Here is a 24,844-nt window from a genome sequence, read left to right as displayed (position 1 = left end):
CTCCCCCCGAGATATCGGCGCTCCTCCAATTCTGCCCTCGAGGATCCCTGATTATAATCGCTCCACCATTGGTGGTCGTGCCTTCTGTTGCCTGGGCCTAAGCTCTGGAATTCCCTCCCTAAACCTGTCCGCCTCGCTACCTCTCTTTCCTCCTTTAAGGCGCTTCTTAAAACCTACCTCTTTGACAAAGCTTTTGGTCACCTGCCCTAATTTCTCCTTATGTGGCTCGGTGTCAAATTTTGTTGTCTTGTAATACTCCTGTGAAGTGCCTTGGGACGTTTTACTATGTTAAAGGCGCTATATAAATGCATTGCTGTCGTTGTAGAAGCCTTTGAATTATACAGGGGAGCGAGAACTAGAATATGCGCTGGGTTACACACTGCCCTTTCGCTTCTGGGACTTGGCTTTCAATCCAACCCAGATGGGTGAGACGAATACATTTTCTATGGCTGTAAAGGGTCCACATGAAATATATTTGAAGCTGTTTCAGCCCAGTACCTCCTTGCAGCAATGTACATTACTTTGTATAACTCACTCCCAGGTCCCCATTACTCTCTGTATAACTCACTCCCAGGTCCCCATTACTCTCTGTATAACTCACTCCCAGGTCCCCATTACTCTGTATAACTCACTCCCAGGTCCCCATTACTCTGTATAACTCACTCCCAGGTCCCCATTATTCTGTGTATAACTCACTCCCAGGTATCCATTACTCTCTGTGTAACTCACTCCCAGGTCCCCATTATTCTGTGTATAACTCACTCCCAGGTCCCCATTATTCTGTGTATAACTCACTCCCAGGTATCCATTACTCTCTATATAACTCACTCCCAGGTCCCCATTATTCTGTGTATAACTCACTCCCAGGTCCCCATTATTCTGTGTATAACTCACTCCCAGGTCCCCATTATTCTGTGTATAACTCACTCCCAGGTCCCCATTATTCTGTGTATAACTCACTCCCAGGTCCCCATTATTCTGTGTATAACTCACTCCCAGGTCCCCATTATTCTGTGTATAACTCACTCCCAGGTATCCATTACTCTCTGTATATAACTCACTCCCAGGTCCCCGTTATTCTGTGTATAACTCACTCCCAGGTATCCATTACTCTCTGTGTAACTCACTCCCAGGTCCCCATTATTCTCTGTATAACTCACTCCCAGGTATCCATTATTCTGTGTATAACTCACTCCCAGGTATCCATTATTCTGTGTATAACTCACTCCCAGGTATCCATTATTCTGTGTATAACTCACTCCCAGGTCCCCATTATTCTGTGTATAACTCACTCCCAGGTCCCCATTATTCTCTGTATAACTCACTCCCAGGTATCCATTATTCTGTGTATAACTCACTCCCAGGTCCCCATTATTCTGTGTATAACTCACTCCCAGGTATCCATTATTCTGTATATAACTCACTCCCAGGTCCCCATTATTCTGTGTATAACTCACTCCCAGGTCCCCATTATTCTGTGTATAACTCACTCCCAGGTATCCATTATTCTGTGTATAACTCACTCCCAGGTATCCATTATTCTGTGTATAACTCACTCCCAGGTATCCATTACTCTCTGTGTAACTCACTCCCAGGTCCCCATTATTCTGTGTATAACTCACTCCCAGGTCCCCATTATTCTGTGTATAACTCACTCCCAGGTCCCCATTATTCTGTGTATAACTCACTCCCAGGTATCCATTACTCTCTATATAACTCACTCCCAGGTCCCCATTATTCTGTGTATAACTCACTCCCAGGTCCCCATTATTCTGTGTATAACTCACTCCCAGGTCCCCATTATTCTGTGTATAACTCACTCCCAGGTCCCCATTATTCTGTGTATAACTCACTCCCAGGTCCCCATTATTCTGTGTATAACTCACTCCCAGGTCCCCATTATTCTGTGTATAACTCACTCCCAGGTATCCATTACTCTCTGTATATAACTCACTCCCAGGTCCCCGTTATTCTGTGTATAACTCACTCCCAGGTATCCATTACTCTCTGTGTAACTCACTCCCAGGTCCCCATTATTCTCTGTATAACTCACTCCCAGGTCCCCATTACTCTCTGTATAACTCACTCCCAGGTCCCCATTATTCTGTGTATAACTCACTCCCAGGTCCCCATTATTCTCTGTATAACTCACTCCCAGGTCCCCATTATTCTGTGTATAACTCACTCCCAGGTATCCATTACTCTCTATATAACTCACTCCCAGGTCCCCATTATTCTGTGTATAACTCACTCCCAGGTATCCATTACTCTCTGTATAACTCACTCCCAGGTATCCATTATTCTGTGTATAACTCACTCCCAGGTCCCCATTACTCTGTATAACTCACTCCCAGGTATCCATTATTCTGTGTATAACTCACTCCCAGGTCCCCATTATTCTGTGTATAACTCACTCCCAGGTCCCCATTATTCTGTGTATAACTCACTCCCAGGTCCCCATTATTCTGTGTATAACTCACTCCCAGGTCCCCATTATTCTGTGTATAACTCACTCCCAGGTATCCATTATTCTGTGTATAACTCACTCCCAGGTCCCCATTATTCTCTGTATAACTCACTCCCAGGTCCCCATTATTCTGTGTATAACTCACTCCCAGGTATCCATTACTCTCTGTATAACTCACTCCCAGGTATCCATTATTCTGTGTATAACTCACTCCCAGGTCCCCATTATTCTGTGTATAACTCACTCCCAGGTCCCCATTATTCTGTGTATAACTCACTCCCAGGTCCCCATTATTCTGTGTATAACTCACTCCCAGGTCCCCATTATTCTGTGTATAACTCACTCCCAGGTCCCCATTATTCTGTGTATAACTCACTCCCAGGTCCCCATTACTCTCTATATAACTCACTCCCAGGTCCCCATTATTCTGTGTATAACTCACTCCCAGGTATCCATTATTCTCTATATAACTCACTCCCAGGTCCCCGTTATTCTGTGTATAACTCACTCCCAGGTCCCCATTATTCTCTATATAACTCACTCCCAGGTCCCCATTATTCTGTATATAACTCACTCCCAGGTCCCCATTATTCTCTATATAACTCACTCCCAGGTCCCCATTATTCTCTATATAACTCATTCCCAGGTCCCCATTATTCTGTGTATAACTCACTCCCAGGTATCCATTACTCTCTATATAACTCACTCCCAGGTCCCCATTATTCTCTGTATAACTCACTCCCAGGTCCCCATTATTCTGTGTATAACTCACTCCCAGGTCCCCGTTACTCTCTGTATAACTCACTCCCAGGTCCCCATTACTCTCTATATAACTCACTCCCAGGTCCCCGTTACTCTCTGTATAACTCACTCCCAGGTCCCCGTTACTCTCTGTATAATTCACTCCCAGGTATCCATTACTCGCTGTATAACTCACACCCAGGTATCCATTACTCGCTGTATAACTCACTCCCAAGTATCATCGCTCTCTAGATCTTTTAAACACAATACTTTACCTGAGCAACAGTTAATGCCGTCATCACTTTATCCCTCTTGGCTTCCACAGTGCGAGAGCAGAGTGCTCGGTCTAGAATGGACTGTTCAAGGTCAATCATACTGCAGACTTCACTTAGTGCTGCACACAAGAACAGAAACACCCACTTTAAAGCCCAGTGCTTAAACTCACAGCAGAATGCAAGAAGCGTGCATGTATTTTATTAGCGGATGGATCCCTTTTGTGTCACTGTATTTGCATCTTTATCACAAGTAATTGCAGTGGGAATATCACTGCCATGCTTCTCCCAGCAGCCAGACTAATAGACCAACCAGTTTGCTACCTGTCCTCGTGAGTGGGCAGGTGCCGGGGGGGGGGGGGGGGGGGGCGGGGGGTGGGAGGAGAGCAAAAACAGGAGGGAAAATAAGCTTAAAAGTATTTACTAATGAAAAAAAAATAAAACAGACAGTTGGATTTCCCTGAACCAATCTGCATTGCTGCTTGTCATAGGTTAGAATTGCTGTAAGATCATCACTGCTCTTGTCTGTATTCTCCCAATGGAGTGACAAAGTCCCTTTGACCTTACAGTACATGCCTGAGTACCACCAGGTGGCTAAGCATCACCAGGTGAAGTAGCAGAACACAGACAGTGCTTAGGAACAGGAGGAGGCCATTCAGCCCCTGGAGCATGTTCCACCATTCAATTAGATCATGGCTGATCTACCCGCCTTTGCTCCAATATCCCTCGATCCCCTTACCAACAAAAATCAATCGGTCTCAGTTTTGAAAGCTCCAATTGACCTCCAGCCTCATCAGCTTTTTGCGGGGGGGGGGGGGAAAAAGAGTTCCAGATTTCCACCACCCTTTGTGTGAAGAAGTGCTTTCTGACATCACCCCTGAACGGCCTGGCTCTAATATTAAGGTTCTGCCCCCCCCCCCCTTGTTCTGGACTCCCCCCACCAGAGGAAATAGTTTCTCTCGATCCACCCGATCGAATCCTTTAATCATCTTAAACACCTCGATTAGATCAACCCCATAATCTTCTAAACTCAAGGGAATACAAGCCTAGTCTGTGCAACCGGTCATCGTAATTTAACCCTTTTAGCCCCGGTATCACTCTGGTGACTCTGCGCTGCTCCCCCTCCAAGGCCGATATATCCTTCCTGAGGATCGGGGCCCAGGACTGAACGCAGTCACTCCAGACGGGGTCTGACCAGAGCTCTGTACAGCTGTAACAGAACCTCCACCTCTTTGTATTCCAGCCCTCTCAAGATGAAGGCAAACATTCCATTAGCCTTCCTAATTATTTTTTGTACCAGTCCACTAGCTTTTAGTGATATCTGTAAATGGACCCCGAAATCTCTCTGCTCCTCCACAGTTTCTAGCTTCTCACCATTTAGAAAATACTTACCTTTGGTATCGTCAACGTAGCACCGTTCCATCCCGCTGGTCTGAGATTCTGACCTCAGCGTGATGTTGCCGAGTTTAAGTACGACAGCAACCGTCTCTATGATGGAGTCCACTTCACTCTTGCTGAATCCAATGATCTCCATGGCAGTCTGTAATACAATTAGACAACCAGTGCAGTAATTGTGGATGATCTCCTCTCTTTAGCTTTGGCAAGCTACTTGGCCACAGTTCAATACTTCCCCACAATAACACGACTGAAAGTAGCTTGATGACTGGGTGCAGTCAGAGTCAACTGTAATAATGATATGAATTAACTCTGGGGTGCTAAGAGTACAGAAAAATCTGGAGGATTTGTGGCAAATGTCAACAGGTAAGTGAGAGTCTTCCCCTGGACCAAAGCTGGACCCAGCAATCCTGGTTCAGGAGAGGATTGCTAACTCCATGTTTAGGATGACACAGTGTATCAGACCACCAAGTTTTATTGGGTTTTTTATTTGTAAAAAAAAGTACAGTCACATATTATGAAACCATTGCACATTTAAGTGTACATTCACACGTTTATTTTATGAAGCCATTGTACAATTTAGATGTACATTCACATGTATAGAAAGAAGAACTTGCATTTATATTGCGCCTTTCACATCCTCAGGGCATTCCAAAGCACTTCACAGCCAATGAAGTCATTTTTAAGTGCATTCGCTGTTATGCAGGCAAAAGGCAGCAGTCAATTTGCGCACAGCAAGGTCCCACAAACAGCAACGAGGTAAATAACCAGATAATCTGTTTTTAGTGATGTTGGTTGAGGGATAAATATTGGCCACGACACCAGGTGAACTTCCCAACTCTTCTTCCAATAGTGCCGTGGGATCTTTTATACCCACCTGAGAGTTTCAGAGCCAGTGGAAGCAGTGTGTGAAATTCTGCTATTGGTATTTAATGCCGACTGTTTGGAATGTGAAGGTGCAGTCCAGAAGCTCTTGTGTTACTGGCATAAACAATTGGCCTAAGTATTGGTAATGCTAGTGGTGCTGGTCTGGTGATATTCACCAGATTCCATTGCTACCCTGAGCAAATGCTTTATACACAGAGTCTGGAATCAAAAAGCATCCAGTGTGCACCCCACAAACATCTAGACCCCCGCGTACAGCCCGGACACCCCGCGTACATCAAATCTATTCTGGGAGACGATGCCATTTTTGTTTTGGCCAGTTCCTCACCTTGCAGGGTAAGAGAGGGGGAGTATTTACACACTTCCTTTCCATATTTTTGGAGGTTTGCAGGAAATAAGTTTTGCCTAAAATTGAGTTTCCTAGATACTCTGCAGGAACTGTGCTGCTTAAGGCCAACACTCCCTTTCTAAACACAAGTCACTTACTTTAACGGTGTTGAAATTGGCAGCATCGTTGACTCCACTCAATGTTGTCGCATCCGTGTTCAGGTAACTGTAATGACTGCAGTCCTGTCGCACCTTAAGATGCTCTGTGGAGGAAAGACATAGGGAATAATTCCTTCTGTGACCATTTGTACTGAGGCCTGGATATTGCTTGAGCTGCTGAACTTAAAAATGTGGAAATATGGAGCAGCACGGTGTATTGGAGCTGCGTTGACCTACACCGCGTAGTGCAAAAGCACGGGTTTAGTAATGTCTATGATTCCCCACACAATGTGTTTCCACTCTTAACTGTACAGGCATGGGAGCCACCCAGCAAAGCCAATGCTCCCCAAAGGATGAGGGGGAAAATCAGTGAGCCAATAACTCAAGATTTTCTGATATTCATTCTCGGGATGTGGGCATCGCTGGCAAGGCCAGCATTTATTGCCCATCCCTAATTGCCCTTGAGAAGGTGGTGGTGAGCCGCCTTCTTGAACCGCTGCAGTCCGTGTGGTGAAGGTGCTCCCACAGTGCTGTTAGGGAGGGAGTTCCAGGATTTTGACCCAGCGACGATGAAGGAACGGCAATATATTTCCAAGTCAGGATGTGACTTGAGGGGAACTTGGAGGTGGTGGTGTTCCCACGCGCCTGCTGCCCTTGTCCTTCTAGGTGGAAGAGGTCGTGGGTTTGGGAGGTGCTGCCGAAGAAGCCTTGGCGAGTTGCTGCAGTGCATCTTGTAGATGGTACACACTGCAGCCACGGTGCGCCGGTGGTGGAGGGAGTAAATGTTTAAGGTGGTGGGTGGGGTGTCAATCAAGTGGGCTGCTTTGTCCTGGATGGTATCGAGCTTCTCGAGTGTTGTTGGAGCTGCACTCATCCAGGCAAGTGGAGAGTGTTCCATCACACTCCTTACTTGTGCCTTGCAGATGGTGGAAAGGCTTTGGGGAATCAGGAGGTGAGACACTCGCCGCAGAATACCCAGATTGCTCTTGGACATTTGCGGTGAGTATTTCCCACTCCCAACCACAATCCACTGAACCTTGCTGAAGTTGCTCATGTGTGTTGGACATTGGATGAGGACAGGATGAGTTTCGGCTGTGATGCCTCCCACATTTGAATAGCCAAAAGACACTCATTGTCAAGGTTCACCATAAAGAACGGCTGCTGAAGTGAGGTACTAGAGGGGCATGGGCACCTGTGGAACCATACTGTCTTGGCACCGCTCTAAGTTAGTGTTTTCAGGAGGGAAGAATACTACTTTGTCCGTGACTCCTTGTGGCAGGGATGCCACTTCTCACCTGAACAAGGTAGACACAGATGTACGAGAGGCCCTGTCACTGAAATAGGATGTGTGGAGTTACAAAGCCTCAGATGGGATGGAGGAACAGGAAATGACCATACATTGAAAGCATAAACAACACTCACTGAGCAGGTCAGGTGATCCTCCGGCCAACAGCTGGTAGAAGATATGGAAATTCCTCTCTCCTTTCAGACGTTTGACAACACGAGATTTCTCCAGGAGATCTGAAACAACACCCAAACCGTCAGAACTCAAAACGAATCCACGTTAAATCCATGTTTGCTTTTACTCACCTTTTATATCAAGTTTCCACCAGGATAAGAAGTTCAAACTCACAAGAAAATAGGAGAATAAATAGTACTATATTGTGACACTAAATAACAGTAAAGATCACAAGATAGAGAGAGATGAGGAAGGCATTTGGCCAGTTTTAGTTCAGCTGTCCAGAAAAGCTCTGGATTAACCTTTTCTATATCATCTGCCTTTTATACTTCTAGAAGTCCCATCTCAGTTGCCTTCTTTCAAGAGCTCATGTTTCTCCAGTCTTCCTTCATAGCTCACACTGGGGGCAGCTTTTCCTGACCTTCTCTGCATTGCCTTCAGCACTTGAGTATTTTCCTATTCACTGCTAATCCTAGGTCATCCCCATAAACATCCCTTAATGATTCTTACCTCCACCCTGACAACTCTTGCTGTTGTAGTACTGGAATAATTAGTTTATTGGGAAAATCGATGATGGAAAAAAAAAAAAAGTGGCTCACTAGTGTAAAAATAGTGATGCCATTTCATTTGGGGCTGCTTTAGGAGAGACAGACTGACCCAGGGTGAGTATGCAGCATTCCCAGGTCAGCTAGCAGAAAATTCCAGTTATTCTGCCCAATTATGGGCCTTCACCCGGAGCTGGGAATGAGAATCTCTAATGTACGTGTGGGGGATTTCTTTCCACACCAGTAGTCCTTGTGGCCTCAGAGAGTTTACTGACCAACACTGAACTCTGGGCAATTGTGTTGTCTAGTTTCTCACCTGTTAGGAACTGGATTGAGAGAGCATAGCGAAAGGATAGTGTTGTTCCCAACATGCCACCCAGTCGCCAGCCTCAGTTGCTGCTGTCAGTTCCAGTCGTGACCCACACCCAGTCTGAGCTGGGATGCCTTCAAATACACACAGAGAACAGGGGGTAGATTTTCCTCCTGTAAGAGCTTGACGAGGCCGAAATCCATATTGCAAATTCGGGCACAACCTGTTCGTGATTTTCCATTCATTCACTTTAATGCACGGAAAATCGTGAGCAGCTTTTGCAATAAGGGCATCTGGCCCACCAAAGACTTGCATTTCTCTCCAGCGCCTTTCACCACCTCAGGACGTCCCAAAGCACTTTACAGCCAATGAAGTACTTTTTGAAGTGTGGTCGCTGTTGTAATGTAGGAAACGCGGCAGACAATTTGTGCACAGCAAGCTCCCACAATCAATGTGATAATGACCAGATCATCTGTTTTAGTGATGTTGGTTGGGGAATAAATATTGCCCCCAGGACACCAGGGAGAACTCCCCTGCTCTTCTTTGAACAGTGACTGTGGGGTCTTTTACATCCACCTGAGACGACAGACGGGGCCTCGGTTTAACGTGTCTTACACCTTGGTGCTGAAGAGGAAAATCTACCCCAGGCCTACAGCAGTTTCCAAAGTGCCGAGGAAAATCTGTGTGTTATTTTTGGACCAGCTGCAGACTCCCTCCCGTGGGCATCAGACCACAGGCTCTAATGGATTTTTTGTAAAACATTAATAAAGCAATTGGCACACAGGCCAGTGTCCCTGCGAGGAGGCTGGAAATCCTCCTATCCCATTACCGCCCGCATTTACTCTGTAACCATAACTCTTTTAAATACCAGTCATCCTAGTGTTATCTGCTGTCTGCCTTTGCGAGCTTGTGAATCTTTAATTGCCATGAAGAATAGATTAGCGATAGTTTGCCGCCTGCTTCACTCAGGGTTTCTTAAAAGCAAAGTGCTACAGAAAGTAGAAGGAAAATGAGTTATTTCAAAGAGGTAAGATCCCCTTATGTCAATGTTAAAACAGGCTGTATTTAAACCTTCTTTCCACAGGTTTCCTACATTACAGCAGTGACTACACACAAAAGTCTCTTTCTTTCTCCCTCCCTATTTATACTAGAGTCACTCTCTGCAGGCTGCTCCATAATCTAAACAATATCAGAGTAGGTGTCTCTGGAGGCACAAAACACTACCTCATGACGTGCTTTTGGGGGTTCCTGTCTCTGATGGCCAGCAGCCACCTGCGGCAAATGTAAACGGCCATTAGCCCTATGAAGCATATGGAAGTGTTGGATGTGGGTGCTCCTATTTCAGTTTTCACATTGCTGGCCTGTACAGACCTTCCCCTGGCATCAGGGAGGGTCTGTGACCAGAACTGTAAAGTCAAGGTCACACAGACAGGGTGAATTCAAATTTTAACATCTCTACCATATTACAGCCACTGGAAGCAATAGAAATTGGGCACCAGAGCTACAGGCAGGCCATCAAGAGGAGGAATTTAGGACAAAGAATTGATATGGTCCCTATGTGTACCAATGCCTTAAATCTGTTTATGAAAATTTTATCTACTCAGTTTTTTTTTAGCAAAATCATAAACAGTTAAAAAGAATACATCAGAAATATCAAGCACAGAAGGATTTTGTAAACACATTACAACACTGACTACACTTTAAAAGTACTTCATTGGCTGTAAAGCGCTTTGAGATGTCCTGAGGTCATGAAAGGCGCTATAGAAATGCAAGTTCTTTCTTTTTATGAGGACTTAAGCAGTTCTTCTTCCATTATTGAGAAATAACCCCCCCCCCCCCATAGAGTGATGTTATGGAAAGATAGGGAAGGGTGACTGGTTTTTCAGTAAATCCTAGAAATGTGGCAATCTGCATCTGAAACTCAAATGAGCTATGGGTGCCTGCAGGATTCAAATCTGCATTTTCAGGAACTTCAAGATGGAAGATCCTGATAAGCAAACCAAAATCAGCTTGATGTAGAATGACTCCTGTGGAGGGATGATGCAGTGATACAATCCAGGTATCTAACCTATGTTTATACTTTAGAACCACGACACAGCAGACATTTTCCTTGGGAACATGGGGAGGGGAGGGAGTTCTAATTGTGGACATGGATGGGAAAGTCCTTCCTACCAATTTTGTGTTATCTGGACTAATACTCTGAAAACCAAACACACCTTCAGAGTCAGTACATTCCTAATAAGTTGTAATCAGCTATGACTCTAGATAGCTTTAAGCTCCGTTTGCAGCTGTTGATGTAGATTGATTATCCCTCAAAGTCTACCAATAATCATTAACCTGAATTGGCTTTGGAGTTGCAGATAACCAAGGATTGTTTCCACCTGGTTTGATTTTGGGTAAAATCTTGGACATCAAACTTGAGTGTTATCATCAGATATCACCCCATAGAGTTTATCTCAGTGTAGACCGAAGTGCTGAATTATTCCTGAGTCTACCAATGCCCCATGGTCTCTTTCAGCTTCACCCTTGGGCATGTCAACACCGTTGATAAAGTACATACGCTGTCTAATTTTTCTTCCAATATACAATACATTACATTTGTCTATATTGACTTTCATATGCCACTGGTTGGCACTCCCACATATATATCTCATCTAACTCATTTTGTATTGCCTTGGAAACCCTTCCCCCCAGTTTGATATCATCTGTGAATATGTAAATTGGAAACAATAGGGGTCCCATAGATCCTTGGGGCACCTCACTCAGCACTTGCCCCCATGAGTATCTGCTGCTTCCTACCATTCAGCCAGTTCAACCTTTTGGAGAACTTTGTCGCAAGCTTTTTAAGATGTCCAAGGACGCCACATTATAAGATTTTGGGGCGTTAGGACATCAAAAAAAGTCATTGAGGTTGGTTAGGCAGGATCTTCCCCATCTGAAGCCACTTGGCTTCTGTTTACCAGGTTACCAAGACCACCTTTTTTTTTTGGTTTTCATGCAAAAGTAGATGAAATCATGGAATGCAATTGCTCACCCAGAATTTGGAATGTGGCACCAGATCACAGACGTCTTGCGGGAGCAGCAGCAGGAATCTGAGACTTCCGTATAAACTGCGAAGTTTACTGTAAATGCTGACTATATTGCCAGCACTCCCACTGTCTACTGCGGTTTCTGATTTTGGGCCCGCTCTTCTCCAAAGCAGAGTGAGAGCAGAATCAGTTGCAGCAACAGAGCGGGGCTAGATTTCTGGAACAGCAACAATCCAGGTGGCCTTTACAGTAAGATTCTCAGTTCGTATAGAAGATTGTTCCTGCTCCTGTGAGACTTCCATGATTCTGCCACCAAATTCCAAGTCCCTGTTCAGGGAGCTGCTGACCAGATATTTATTTGTTTGTCACGATGTATTGCTGCTGATCATTTGCTGCTACTGAATTCTGTTTGCTGCTGTTGCTGTTTGCTGACCATTTGCTGTTTGCTGCTGCTTGCTGTGTTTGCTGCTTGCTGACTGACTGCTGCTTGCTGTTGTTTGCTGCACTGCTGACTGACTGCTGCTTGCTGTGTTCGCTGCTTGCTGTGTTTGCTGCTGCTGACTGTTTGCTGCTTGCTGCACTGCTGACTGACTGCTGCTTGCTGTGTTTGCTGCTGCTGACTGTTTGCTGCTTGCTGCACTGCTGACTGACTGCTGCTTGCTGTGTTTGCTGCTTGCTGCACTGCTGACTGACTGCTGCTTGCTGTGTTTGCTGCTTGCTGCTGCTGACTGTTTGCTGCTTGCTGCTTGCTGCACTGCTGACTGACTGCTGCTTGCTGTGTTTGCTGCTTGCTGCTGCTGACTGTTTGCTGCTTGCTGCTTGCTGCACTGCTGACTGACTGCTGCTTGCTGTTGTTTGCTGCTGCTGCTTGCTGTTGTTTGCTGCTGCTGCTGACTGTTTGCTGTTGCCAGCTGGTTATTGCGCTGATGGTTCATGGTGTTTGTTTCCTGTTACTGGCTGATTGCTGCCGGCTCCACATCTGTCTTCTCTTTTCTGCTGCTGGCTGCCCCAGGTCTCTGTTATAGCTCTCTTGCTGTGATCTCCTTGGCTCCTCTTCTGCTCATCAAGTACTGTAAATATTACTATTGAACCAAAATTATATTTTTTTAAATAGTAGCTGATCCTAGTCCCTTGGGGTGTTTTCCTAGTCTTGTTTTTAAGGTGTCACACTACCAAACAAACCTATAAAGGGTGACGAGCATCACCTAAAAAGCCGTGCATTTTAAACTGAGCAACATGCATTCTCATAGTACTCAAATGATAACCGACTCCATTTTTACCCAATATTGATGGAAGATTTATGGGTGTATAGTTGCCTGGATCGGTTTTGGCAACATTTTGGAAAGTGTTGACCGCTGTTTCCAATCTCCTGGGACCTCCCCAGGGTTCATTGACTCTCTCATAATGACCATCAGCAACTCAAAATCTCATCCCTTGTCTCTCCTAGCACCATGGGATAAATGCCAAGTATCCCTGGCATTTGTTGGTTTTGAATCATTTGACCCAGTGTAGGACCTCCATCTCATTGCTGTTGAAGTGGTTAAGCTGACATGGACTATCTCCAAAAATGGAGGGTGTGTTACTAGGGACTTCTCTCCAGACTATTTATAGGAAGTAATCATCTTCAGTTTCGGCCCTTATTAGCATAACTACACATATTTAATAATTCATTAGAAAAAGGTGTAGTACCAGAGGACTGGCAGATAGCTAACTTAATAATACCTATATTCAAGAAGGGGGATAGAACACGTCCAGGGAGTTATAGACCCGTCAGCTTAACATCGGTGGTAGAAAAAATAACGGAATCCCTACTAAGGAGAAAATAGAAGAACATCTAGAAACGAAAAGTATAATAATGAATAGTCAGCATGGATTTCAAAAGGGAAAGTCTTGCTTGACCAACCTCATTGAATTTTTTGAAGAGGTAACAGAAAGAATAGACAAGGGTAATGCAGTAGATGTCATTTATCTAGATTTTCCAAAAGGCCTTCGATAAGATACCACATAATAGACTAATGAACAAGGTCAGAGAATGCGGAGTCAGGGGACAAGTAGCAGAATGGATAGTTAGCTGGCTTCAAGGCAGAAAGCAGAGAGTGGGAATAAAGGGTAGCTATTCAGTGGCAGCAGGTGGGTAGTGGTGTTCCACAGGGATCAGTGCTGGGACCACTGTTGTTCACAATTTACAGTAACGATTTAGACTTTGGAATCAAAAACACAATTTCTAAATTTGCGGATGATACCAAATTGGGGGGGGGGGGGGGGGGAAGAGTCAATACTGAGGAGGACTGCAACAAGTTACAGGAGGACATTAATAAACTTGCAGAATGGGCAAATGAAGTTCAACACAGATAAATGTGAGGTATTACATTTTGGTCGGAAGAATAGGGAGGTCACTTATCACTTGGAGGGTCGAGTCTAGGTGGGGTAGAGGAACAAAGGGATGTAAGAGTACAAATACACAAATCACTAAAAGTTGCGACACAGGTTAACAAGACCATAAAAAAGCAAACCAAGCACTCGGGTTTATTTCTAGAGGGATAGAATTGAAAAGTAGGGAAGTTATGCTAAACCTGTATCGAACCTTGGTTAGACCACACTTGGAGTACTGCGTTCAGTTCTGGTCGCCATATTATAAAAAGGATATAGAGGCACTGGAGAGGGTGCGGAGAAGATTTACAAGGATGGTACCAGAAATGCGAGGGTGTACATATCAGGAAAGGATGATCAGGCTGGGTCTCTTTTCTCTTGAAAAAAGGCTGAGGGGTGACCTAATAGAGGTCTTTAAAATTATGAAAGGTTTGGATAGAGTGGATACAGAGAGAATGTTTCCACTTGTGGGGAAGAGCATAACTAGAGGCCATCAATATAAGATAGTCACCAAGAAATCCAATAGGGAATTCAGGAGAAACTTCTTTACCCAGAGTGGTGAGAATGTGGAACTCGCTACCACAGGGAGTGGTTGAGGCGAATAGTATAGATGTATTTAAGGGGAGGTTAGACAAACATCTGAGGGAGAAGGGAATAGAGGGTTATGCTGATAGATTTAGATGAGGAAAGACAGGAGATTTAGATGAGGAAAGACAGGCGGAGGCTCGGGTGGAGCATAAACGCCGGCATGGACTGGTTGGGCCGAATGGCCTGTTTCTGTGCTGTATATCCTATGTAATCCTGTGTAATCTTTTAGAGCAATGGTTCTCAAACTGTGGGGCTATGCCAGTCCAGGTCAGGTATGGGAGCATCACTGGGATGGAATGTTCACTTTCACTGCAACATCGTGTGATCAGTTTCAGAACCTATGTGCACCTCCCGGTTCCACATTCAGATAAGTATTTTTCAACAAATGTACTTTTTTTTTTTTTTAAGTGATGGCCTCCAGCGGTCTTTTTAAAGGATTAGGCTGTATGTAGACCACATTTTCCTGGACGCAGCCGGACAAGGGGACTTCAAACAAACATCAGACCCCCTATTTGCATATGCAAAGGATCTAAAGCCTGCTTCAGCCGTGTGTCCTGATGCCTCTTTATCTACCTTTACTAATATGGCGGGCAGTGCACTTTCAGCGTGGAATATGTGTGCGCACGCTGCCAGCCATATTGGACGCTTTGGCGTCTGGTTCATGCCTGTAAAACGGACGCGGTCAACGAGTTTCGAGCACTTTGTATCAAAAGGGCCTGAAACTGATCACGTAGCTTTCCATTGGAACTGAACGTTCACTTTGAGTGGTCCATAGCGATCGGATATTTAGACAGTTATGAAAATCAGATATAAAAAGATTATCAGCTAAGCTGAGCTCCATCACAACAGTCTGTCAGTTTGTCAAGGTCTGCAAACAGTAATTACATGCTAAACAACTCCATTAAGCATGCAGGCACCGTTTCCGGTTCGTGAGGTGTGGAAAGCCCCCTAATTGTCACTGACAGACACAGTTCGCAATGTCAGCAGTGTACAGGAAGCTGAGGGGTATGTACCACAACCTCCTCCTAACATTTTAATTCTTCAAGTTTACTCATCTTGCCAGTACCGTACCATCTATCTAATAAGTACCATCATGCCCCAGTAGCAGCGCACCTTTGAAAAGACATCGCATTTGAAAGTATGGCCTTAGAGGTGCCACAGCACAAAAGAGTCACACTTCCGACAGATCACACACCCATAGGGCAACAAATATTATCTGCTATAATTGAGTAATCAGAATGAATTAAAAGGTAGCAAGAAGTGCCAATACAGAAACAAGTAACCAGGAGAACAATAAGCAATCGTACCCTTCCATTTTTTTCCCCTCAAAACTGCCATTCACAACCTAAAACTGACAAAAGTTGTTCAAGTAATTTCTTTGCATGGTTTTCAGCCATCATTTTGCTTCTTCCCTCAGGTCGGTATATACCACTAGAAATAACGGCCCAGAAAACCCACGGGAGTGCCATCCTGGCAGTTATGCCAACATTGCACCTGCTGCTGAAGTTCGCAGGGTCAGTTGGAAAGGCCTCCAGGAACAGGGCTCTGTGTGGGGGCACATCTGCAGCACTCCACGCCCCCCGCTGAACACACTGGAAATGCCGGGGTGGGTGGGTGGGGTGGGGGAGGCACCAAGTCCCTCCTCTGAAAGCTGCAGGTTGTGGTCTCCTATGTCAGGAGATCCACCCCCGATCTTTGGGGGTGCAGGCCAAGATCTCAACCAGTGAGGCCTACTTCTGCCCATCAGGAGGCCTACATTGCATTTCACTCAAAGTATCAGCCTCCAAACTTATGCCGGATCCCTTTAAGGCTGAGGAAGTGGGAGTTTCCAGTGTAGCGAGTCTCCACACTCGGCCCTGTCCCCGTCCGTGTCAGTGGTCTTGTTTGAGGTAGGTGGAGGTATTTGTCTCCAAACAAAACCACAGCAAATTCCATCGCAGGTCTGGGACCTGGCAGAGTTTGTGGCCCTTTCGCCGGACTCCCGCTGGAGTTAGGGCAGGAGTATGCCAGAATGGCCAAGTCATAGAGTCATACGGCACAGAAGGAGGCCATTCAGCCCATCGAGTCCGTGCCGGCTCTCTGTAGAGCAATCCAATCAGTCCCATTCCCTCGCTCTATCCCCATAGCCCTGCAAGTTTATTTCCCTCAAGTGCCTATCCAGTCTCCCCAGTAATCTCGGGGCCAACATTAATAAAATAGAAAACACAAAAGAAAAATCACATGTCATTAGTTAATGTTAGAAATGTCTGCAAGGTGTTTTCCACATGTTGGCCTACCCTTCTGTCTGCAGGTGTTGCGTTCACCCAGGCCTTGGGTGGTTAGATTTCTAGATGCTGTGGGTTAATTTTGTGTGTGTGAGTGTGAGAGAGATGCATCATGGTAATTGTAGTTTTCACCGTGCTACTGTGGAACCTCAATACCCAGAGTGCACCACAACTCAATTGAAATTTAAATTGAACTCGTCATGTGACAAGAGTAGGCAGAAAATTTATTAGTGGAAAAGAAATTAAAAATAAAACGATTTAAATTTTTAAACATTTTATATAATTTAAGCCATTAATCCGAAGCTAAAGGCGTGGTTTTGGATCTCACTACCCGACAGGCAGTCAGACAACACAGCACCGTGGAGCCAAGGGTGATGGCGGAGAGGTAAAGCTGGGTGCCATCAACATCCATCCATGCTTATGGATAACGTCACTGAGATGCAGCATGTAAATGAAAAATAGGAGGGGCCAAGGTTGAAATTTCAGGGTACACCAGAGGTGACTGTGTGTGTGGGAGGACAAATCATTGCACAAAATGTGCTGGCTATGTAGGGATAGGTAAGAATAGAACCATGAAAGGGTGGTACTATGAGATGGACCACAGCGGAGAGGTGATGGAGGAGGATGGAATGGCTGGCCATACTGAAGACAGCAGAGAGGGCAAGGAGGGATAATGTGCCATGGTTACAGTCACACAAGATATTGGTGACTGACAAGAGTGATTTCAGTGCTGTTGGCGGGACAGAAACCAAACCGAAGCACTTCAAACTCGGAGTGGTGGGAGGGATGGATGCGGAGAGGAAGGCGAGGTTGGAAATAAGACGGTAGTTGGGAAGTATGCAGGGGTCAAGGGTGGGCTTTTAAAGGAGGGGAGAGTGAATGACAGCAGTTTGGAAGGTGGCGAGGGAACAGTACCTAAGGAGAGTCAGTTGAGTGGTAAGGAGCTGGGTTGGGAGAGGATCAAGGGAACAGGTTCTGGGGCTCATTAACATGGGTCTGATGAGGACTGCAGGGTGGGGGGCAGGGGAAGATAGTGAGAAACTGGAGTTCATTAAAAGAGTTTTCCACATCTCATGGGATCTACTTCCTTAACCTTGCAGGTGTCTCTGTCATTTGGACTAAACCATCTCCTTTCCTATCCACTCCATCTTTCTTCAACACTCTGTATCCCCTGTTTTCGGCATGTGGTTGAAAACTGTCTTTATGTATAGGTCTTGAAGGTGACACATTAGTGCTTTGAGATCTTAACCCCAATGTTTAGTGCCATGGAGTAAGAAAATGTAGGCCCAATCTCTGCTCTACTCAGTATTCAGCCTGAGCCATGCTGAGTGGGGCGACACCTCATTATGGAGGAGTGGGGGATCAGAGAAGACACGTTGCCTGAGCTGCACCTCGTGGCTTCCAGCAGCTCACCCCAAAGGGTCACGAGTGGAGGTCTGAGGACTGCCTGCCCACCTGACCTTTTGGTAGCAGAAGGCGAAATCCAGGAGAACTGAGGAATGGGGCAACTCAGCCTCTGGTTTCCTTTAGCATTACCAAGAACAGTACTTACAGTTACTGATGACTCCACCCAACGGATCACCCTTGAAATCAAACTCGATATCCATGTATTTTCCCTGAACAGAGAAACGCAGAAACTCAGTTTAGGAGAAATTCAAACGCAGGAAAATACATGAGCTTTATTTATTTGTTGAGAGCCATAAATATCCCAAAGCAGCCCTACCCCATTGTTAATAACAGTTACAGAGTTCCTTCTTCATGCAAGACTCTTCCCTCTCCCTGCCCCTCCAACACTCCTGGGAGTGACTTTCCCTGCAGTTTCCCCCACCCCCCTCCTCCCTTCCTGTGGAGAATAGCTCTGGTCTCCATTCGCCACAGTCTCACAGCGCCATGGCTCAGATAGTGAATGCAGCAGTGCGAAGGGACCTGGCCAGGAAGTTCCATCCTGCTGCTCTGTGCTGCCATGTGCTCGGCTCTAACAGGCCGTAAATCACATATTTGCTCCATAATATGGACAACAAAATATGTGGCCCTCAGCTGCTCTGTGCAATGTGAGGTTTTTTTATTTTCCCAACTAATTCTCTTTACACCCAAAATCCATCCCCAACCAGTCACCTTCCCCCTCCCTCACCGACAGCCACAATAATACGTACAAATCTGGAGGAGTTGTCATTCCGTAGAGTCTTGGCATTCCCGAACGCTGTTAAAAACAAAAGGCGTAAAACAGTCAGGAGTGGCTCCATGGGAAGTGATCAGCATCAAGACTAATACAGACAGAAGGTGAATGGTGACAGCCAGTGGAGCGGATTCCCCCACTGCACCGGGTCCCTGATCTCAGCTGTGCTGCTGTGAGGAGTTACTGATCAGAGGCCTGCTGCCCAGGTTTCTGTCATGTGCTTTCTCGCAACAGGTTAAAGAGCAGCACTGGCGGAGGTATGGGAACAAGTCATCGATCCGCCCTGTCCATCAGCTACAGTTGGTGTGGCGCTGGCGAAACCAGAGCAAGGGGAAGAGTAAAAGTACTGTGTTTATTTTAATAATAATTCCCTTTAAGCTGCACAGCCGCGCGGCCATGCAGCGCTCGAGGTCCCGCAGCGCCGGCTTTTAAATGGAAAAAATGGGCTGCGCAGCCCATTAAAGGGGCTGCGCAGCCCCCCCCCAAAATTAGAGGGAATATTGGTGCTAGGGCAGAACGGGTACAGGCTCAAGTCCCACGCCACTGCATTCATTCTGAGCTGCATCAAGAGGGGAGGTGCTGAGCAGATACTGTCTGTGAGGGAGGGAAAGTCAGTGGAGAGCAACATCTGGGCCGCCTCTGGCATCTTCTGGCAACCAACTTCAAGGGGCATTGGTGGCAGCTTGTGTGCCTCCTCTCGGCTACAGACATTAGGTCAGGAAGACAAGAAAAGGGATAAAGATACAAAAAAGGGAACCTAAGCAAATGAAGTTTTTTTTAAATAAAGAGAACATGTACTTTCACCAAAATAATAAAAAATGACACCCAGGGGCATTACTGGACATCACCACCTGCTTTCCCACTTGGAATCCCATATTGATTTTTGAAAATTAGGCACAGGACTTCAAATAGATTCATCGTTTTGGAGTCCTGGGTCTAACTGTGGCAAACACCAAGGGGTGAAATTGGGCAAGGGCAGCAGACGTATAGTGCTGGGCATGCGGTAGAACGGTTGGCAAATACGATTCTGCCTGTTTTGCGACCCACCCAAGTCCAATTCCACCCCGAGTCTATCACCATTTTGGCTGGACCTGATTTAGGCTTATGGAGTTTCTAGATTCTTTTGGAACTTGTAGAATCCCTTTAAATAAAGACCAGAGCTTCCCCCAGTGCCTTGATGGGTAAATGCACTGACTCATTTCCACACTGGGCTTTTAGACTGGGTAGGTCCCATGTTCTACCTCCGCTCTATGTTGAATTGTCGGATCTCTTCCAGAGCAGCAGTAGGGATGCTACAATTACCCTCAGAGCCCTGGGTTAGGGAAGGGGGAAAAAAATTCAATCAGCCAGGATCCCTGTTCTTGATGGCTATCCGGCAACTCCATGGTGTGTGAGGGGGGGGGGGTCAGGTGAAGACAGGATCGGGCTTGGCAATCAAGCCCTCCATAGTCTGCCAGCACTCAATGTCAAGGTTTCCAAATGAAGAATGGGATGTGGCTGAGGTACTGGAGGGCAGCCAGAGTCTGCGGAACCTGTACCCCAGCGAGTCTCCGCGACTTCAGGGGAGAACACAGAAAGAATACATTAAATGAAGAGCAGATACAACTGGATACACCATACCTTCCAAGACAGGATTTGACTGCAAAAGCTGCTCTTTGACTTGATTAACCTCTTCTCCTTTGCCACAAACTTCAGCAATATACGACATCACAAGTTTACTGACCTCTGATGGGGAAAAAAGCAGGGACACTATTATTCACACATCTTACCTTAGCATTCCCCTCTACCTTTTTAGGCTTATAGTTCCACATTGGTCACCACACTACCTGCTTCAGTGGTGGGTGAGAAAGAGGGGGCAACTCTGGTTTCCCTATTGCACCCTTTACATTGCAGAGCCCTCTCCACCCGAAGGGGATTTACCTGGGGCTCCTGGTATCAACCCATTTAATCTGTGGTGAGTTCCACGGCATGGAAGGCAAGGTACGTCAAGCTATGACTGGGAGTTTTTTCTTTCTCGGAGATTCCCTCTTTGGGGAAGTAATGCAGAAACTGCTCAGCCAGGTTGCCACTAGAAAAACAGTGCCTCCATTATAGTGCTAACACCAGGGTCAGAGCTTCTGCTGTGGGTAGCATTGTAATAAGAAACTCAGCATAACATGGACTGACGTGGCTTTAGTGGCGTTGGTTTGAGGGATAAATATTGGTCTGGAAGCCAGGGGGGGAACTCCCCTGCTCTTCTTCCAATAGTGCCGTGGGATCTTGAGGCAGACAGGGCCTCGGTTTAACATCTCGTCCAAAAGACACAAGAACAGATATCCTAACTCCCCCTTCGCAGGGCAGTATGTTAGTGCACACACACCTTATATGAGCAGCTAGGCACTGTGGGGTTTATGCTAACTCTTAAATAAGATTAAATAAGAACAGAAAATGCTGGAATTGCACAGGTGGTCAATGAGGATCTGAAAGAGGATAGTTTTTCTTTTTAACGTCACATCAATTCTGTGGCTCTCTAAAACCAGTACTGCACCTGCCATAACAGAGCTTTTAATACCAGATTTGCACCAAATTTCCTGCAGACTGCCAAAATCGTCCTGGCTTTCTATCAGTATGAAGTCTACATTATAAACTGAGTTATAGTTTTTTTTTACCTGTTTATTAGCTGTGTACAGTAGTATTAAATACTTCTAGAATGAAAAAGGTACATCACTTTCCTGGTTTCTAATTGCACAAAAAATCCAACTTTTACGTGTGACCTTGACAGCTGTGCATTAAACAGGGCTCCTGGCTGAATTACCCTCATATGGCAATGCAGCAGATGCACTGCTGATAATCACCTAGCAACAAGGTAACTAGTCCTGAGTCTTATCGCTCGGTCTAAATTCCAAGTGCAGGGTTTCGATCACACCCACACATTACATCATTTTGCATCCTGTTATGTTATAGGCGGGTTTAAGGACAGTGCTCGAAGAGGGTCACTCTCCAGAATTGAATTTCAAATTAAAAAAAAAAAATTGTTCCTGGGATGTGGGCGTCGCTGGCAAGGCCAGCATTTATTGCCCATGCCTAATTGCCCGTGAGAAGGTGGTGGTGAGCTGCCTTCTTGAACCGCTGCAGTCCGTGTGGTGAAGGTGCTCCCACAGTGCAGTTAGGGAGGGAGTTCCAGGATTTTGACCCGGCGATGATGAAGGAACGGCGATATACTTCCAGTCAGGATGGTGTGTAACTTGAAGGGGAACCTGGAGGTGGCGGTGTTCCCATGTACCTGCTGCTCTTGTCCTTCTAGGTGGTAGAGGTCGCGGGTTTGGGAGGTGCTGCCGAAGAAGCCTTGGCGAGTTGCTGCAGTGCATCTTGTAGATGGTACACACTGCAGACACGGTACGCCGGTGGTGGAGGGAGTGAATGTTTAAGGTGGTGGATGGGGTGCCAATCAAGCGGGCTGCTTTGTCTTGAATGGTGTCGAGCTTCTCGAGTGTTGTCGGAGCTGCACTCATCCAGGCAAGTGGAGAGTATTCCATCACACTCCTGACTTGTGCCTTGTAGATGGTGGAAAGGCTTTGGGGAGTCAGGAGGTGAGACACTCGCCGCAGAATACCCAGCCTCTGACCTGCTCTTGTTGCCACAGTATTTATGTGGCTGGTCCAGTTAAGTTTCTGGTCAATGGTGACCCCCCAGGATGTTGATGGTGGGGGTTTGGCGATGGTAATGCCGTTGAATGTCAGGGGGCGGTGGTTAGACTCTCGCTTGTTGGAGATAGTCATTGCCTGGCACTTGTGTGGCGTGAATGTTACTTATCATGAATGCCACTTATCAGCCCAAGCCTGAATGTCATCCAGGTCTTGCTGCTTGCGGGCATGGACTGCTTCATTATCTGAGTTGTGAATGGCACTGAACACTCTGCAGTCATCAGCGAACATCCCCATTTCTGACCTTATGATGGAGGGAAGGTGATTGATGAAGCAGCTGAAGATGGTTGGGCCTAGGACACTGCCCTGAGGAACTCCTGCAGCGATATCCTGGGGCTGTGATGATTGACCTTCAACCACCACAACCATCTTCCTTTGTGCTAGGGATGACTCCAACCAGTGGAGAGTTTTCCCCCTGATTCCCATTGACTTTAGTTTTACTAGGGCTCCTTGATGCCACACTCGGTCAAATGCTGCCTTGATGTCAAGGGCAGTTACTCTCACCTCACCTCTGGAATTCAGCTCTTTTGTCCATGTTTGGACCAAGGCTGTAATGAGGTCTGGAGCCGAGTGGTCCTGGCGGAACCCAAACTGGGCATCAGTGAGCAGGTTATTGATGAGTAAGTGCTGCTTGATAGCACTGTTGACGACACCTTCCATCACTTTGCTGATGATTGAGAGTAGACTGATGGGGTGGTAATTGGCTGGATTGGATTTGTCCTGCTTTTTGTGGACAGGACATACCTGGGTCCACATTGTTGGATAGATGCCAGTGTTGTAGCTGTACTGGAACAGCTTGGCTAGAGGCGCGGCTAGTTCTGGAGCACAAGTCTTCAGCACGACAGCCGGGATGTTGTCGGGGCGCACAGCCTTTGCTGTATCCAGTGCGCTCAGCTGTTTCTTGATATCACGTGGAGTGAATCGAATTGGCTGAAGACTGGCTTCTGTGATGATGGGGACCTCAGGAGGAGGCCGATATGGATCATCCACTCGGCACTTCTGGCTGCAAACACTTCAGCCTTGTCTTTTGCACTCACGTGCTGGGCTCCATCATTGAGGATGGGGATATTCATGGAGCCTCCTCCTCCTGTTAGTTGTTTAATGGTCCACCACTATTCACGACTGGATGTGGCAGGACTGCAGAGCTTGATCTGATCCATTGATTGTGGGATCGCTTAGCTCTGTCGAAAGCATGCTGCTTCTGCTTTTTAGCATGCATGTAGTTCTGTGTTGCAGCTTCCCCAGGTTGGCACTGCATTTTTAGGTACACCTGGTGCTGCTCCTGGCATGCTCTTCTACACTCCTTATTGAACCAGGGTTGGTCACCTGGCTTGATGGTAATGGTAGAGTGAGGGATATGCCGGGCCATGAGGTTACAGACTGTGGTGGAATACAATTCTGCTGCTGCTGATGGCCCATAGCGCCTCATGGATGCCCAGTTTTGAGCTGCTAAATCTGTCCCATTTAGCACAGTGGTAGTGCCACACAACACGATGGAGGGTATCCTCAATGTGAAGACGGGATTTCGTCTCCACAATGACTATGCGGTGGTCACTGCTACCAATGCTGTCATGGACAGGTGGATTGGTGAGGACGAGGGCAAGTAGGTTTTTCCCTCGTTTTGGTTCTCTCACTACCTGTCGCAGGCCTTGACTGGCAGCTATGTCCTTCAGGACTCGGCCAGCTCGGTCAGTAGTGGTGCTACCGAGCCACTCTTGGTGATGGACATTGAAGTCCCCCACCCAGAGTACATTCTGTGCCCTTGCTACTCTCAGTGCTTCTTCCAAGTGGTGTTCACCATGGAGGAGTACTGATTCATCAGCTGAGGGAGGGCGGTAGGTGGTAATCAGTAGGTTTCCTTGCCCATGCTTGACCTGAAGCCATGAGCTGGAGTCAATGTTGAGGACTCCCAGGGCCACTCCTTCCTGACTGTATACCACTGTGCCGCCACCCCAGTGGGTCTGTCCTGCCGGTGGGATAGGACATACCCAGGGATGGTGATGGAGGAGTCTGGGACATTGGCTGAAAGGTACGATTCTGTGAGTATGACTATGTCAGGCTGTTGCTTGACTAGTCTGTGGGACAGCTCTTCCCATTTTGGCACAAGTCCCCAGATGTTGGTGAGGAGGACTTTGCAGGGTCGACTGGGCTGTGTGCTGGTGCCAAGGTCAATG

General features: G+C 46.5%; 1 protein-coding gene across 3 annotated transcripts in view; it reads right to left on the bottom strand.

Annotated features, from left to right (window-relative positions):
• Positions 1–24,844, bottom strand: part of LOC147097126 (unconventional myosin-Ib-like) — an 82,246-nt gene that overhangs the window by 35,447 nt on the left and 21,955 nt on the right. For all 3 annotated transcript variants that reach the window (XM_085972994.1, XM_085972995.1, XM_085972996.1), the window contains 7 exons: positions 20,608–20,712; positions 18,965–19,011; positions 18,364–18,427; positions 7,669–7,767; positions 6,247–6,350; positions 4,873–5,020; positions 3,484–3,602 (listed from right to left, as the gene is read on the bottom strand). In XM_085972994.1, coding sequence (XP_085829120.1) covers positions 3,484–3,602; positions 4,873–5,020; positions 6,247–6,350; positions 7,669–7,767; positions 18,364–18,427; positions 18,965–19,011; positions 20,608–20,712 — 686 coding nt within the window. The remainder of the gene's footprint in view (positions 1–3,483; positions 3,603–4,872; positions 5,021–6,246; positions 6,351–7,668; positions 7,768–18,363; positions 18,428–18,964; positions 19,012–20,607; positions 20,713–24,844) is intronic.

The sequence above is a fragment of the Somniosus microcephalus genome, chromosome 33, assembly GCF_052327205.1.
Source record: "Somniosus microcephalus isolate GS21.2 chromosome 33, FLI_Smic_1.0, whole genome shotgun sequence".
Classification (NCBI taxonomy): domain Eukaryota; kingdom Metazoa; phylum Chordata; class Chondrichthyes; order Squaliformes; family Somniosidae; genus Somniosus; species Somniosus microcephalus.
This window is presented reverse-complemented; position numbering and strand designations above follow the sequence as displayed.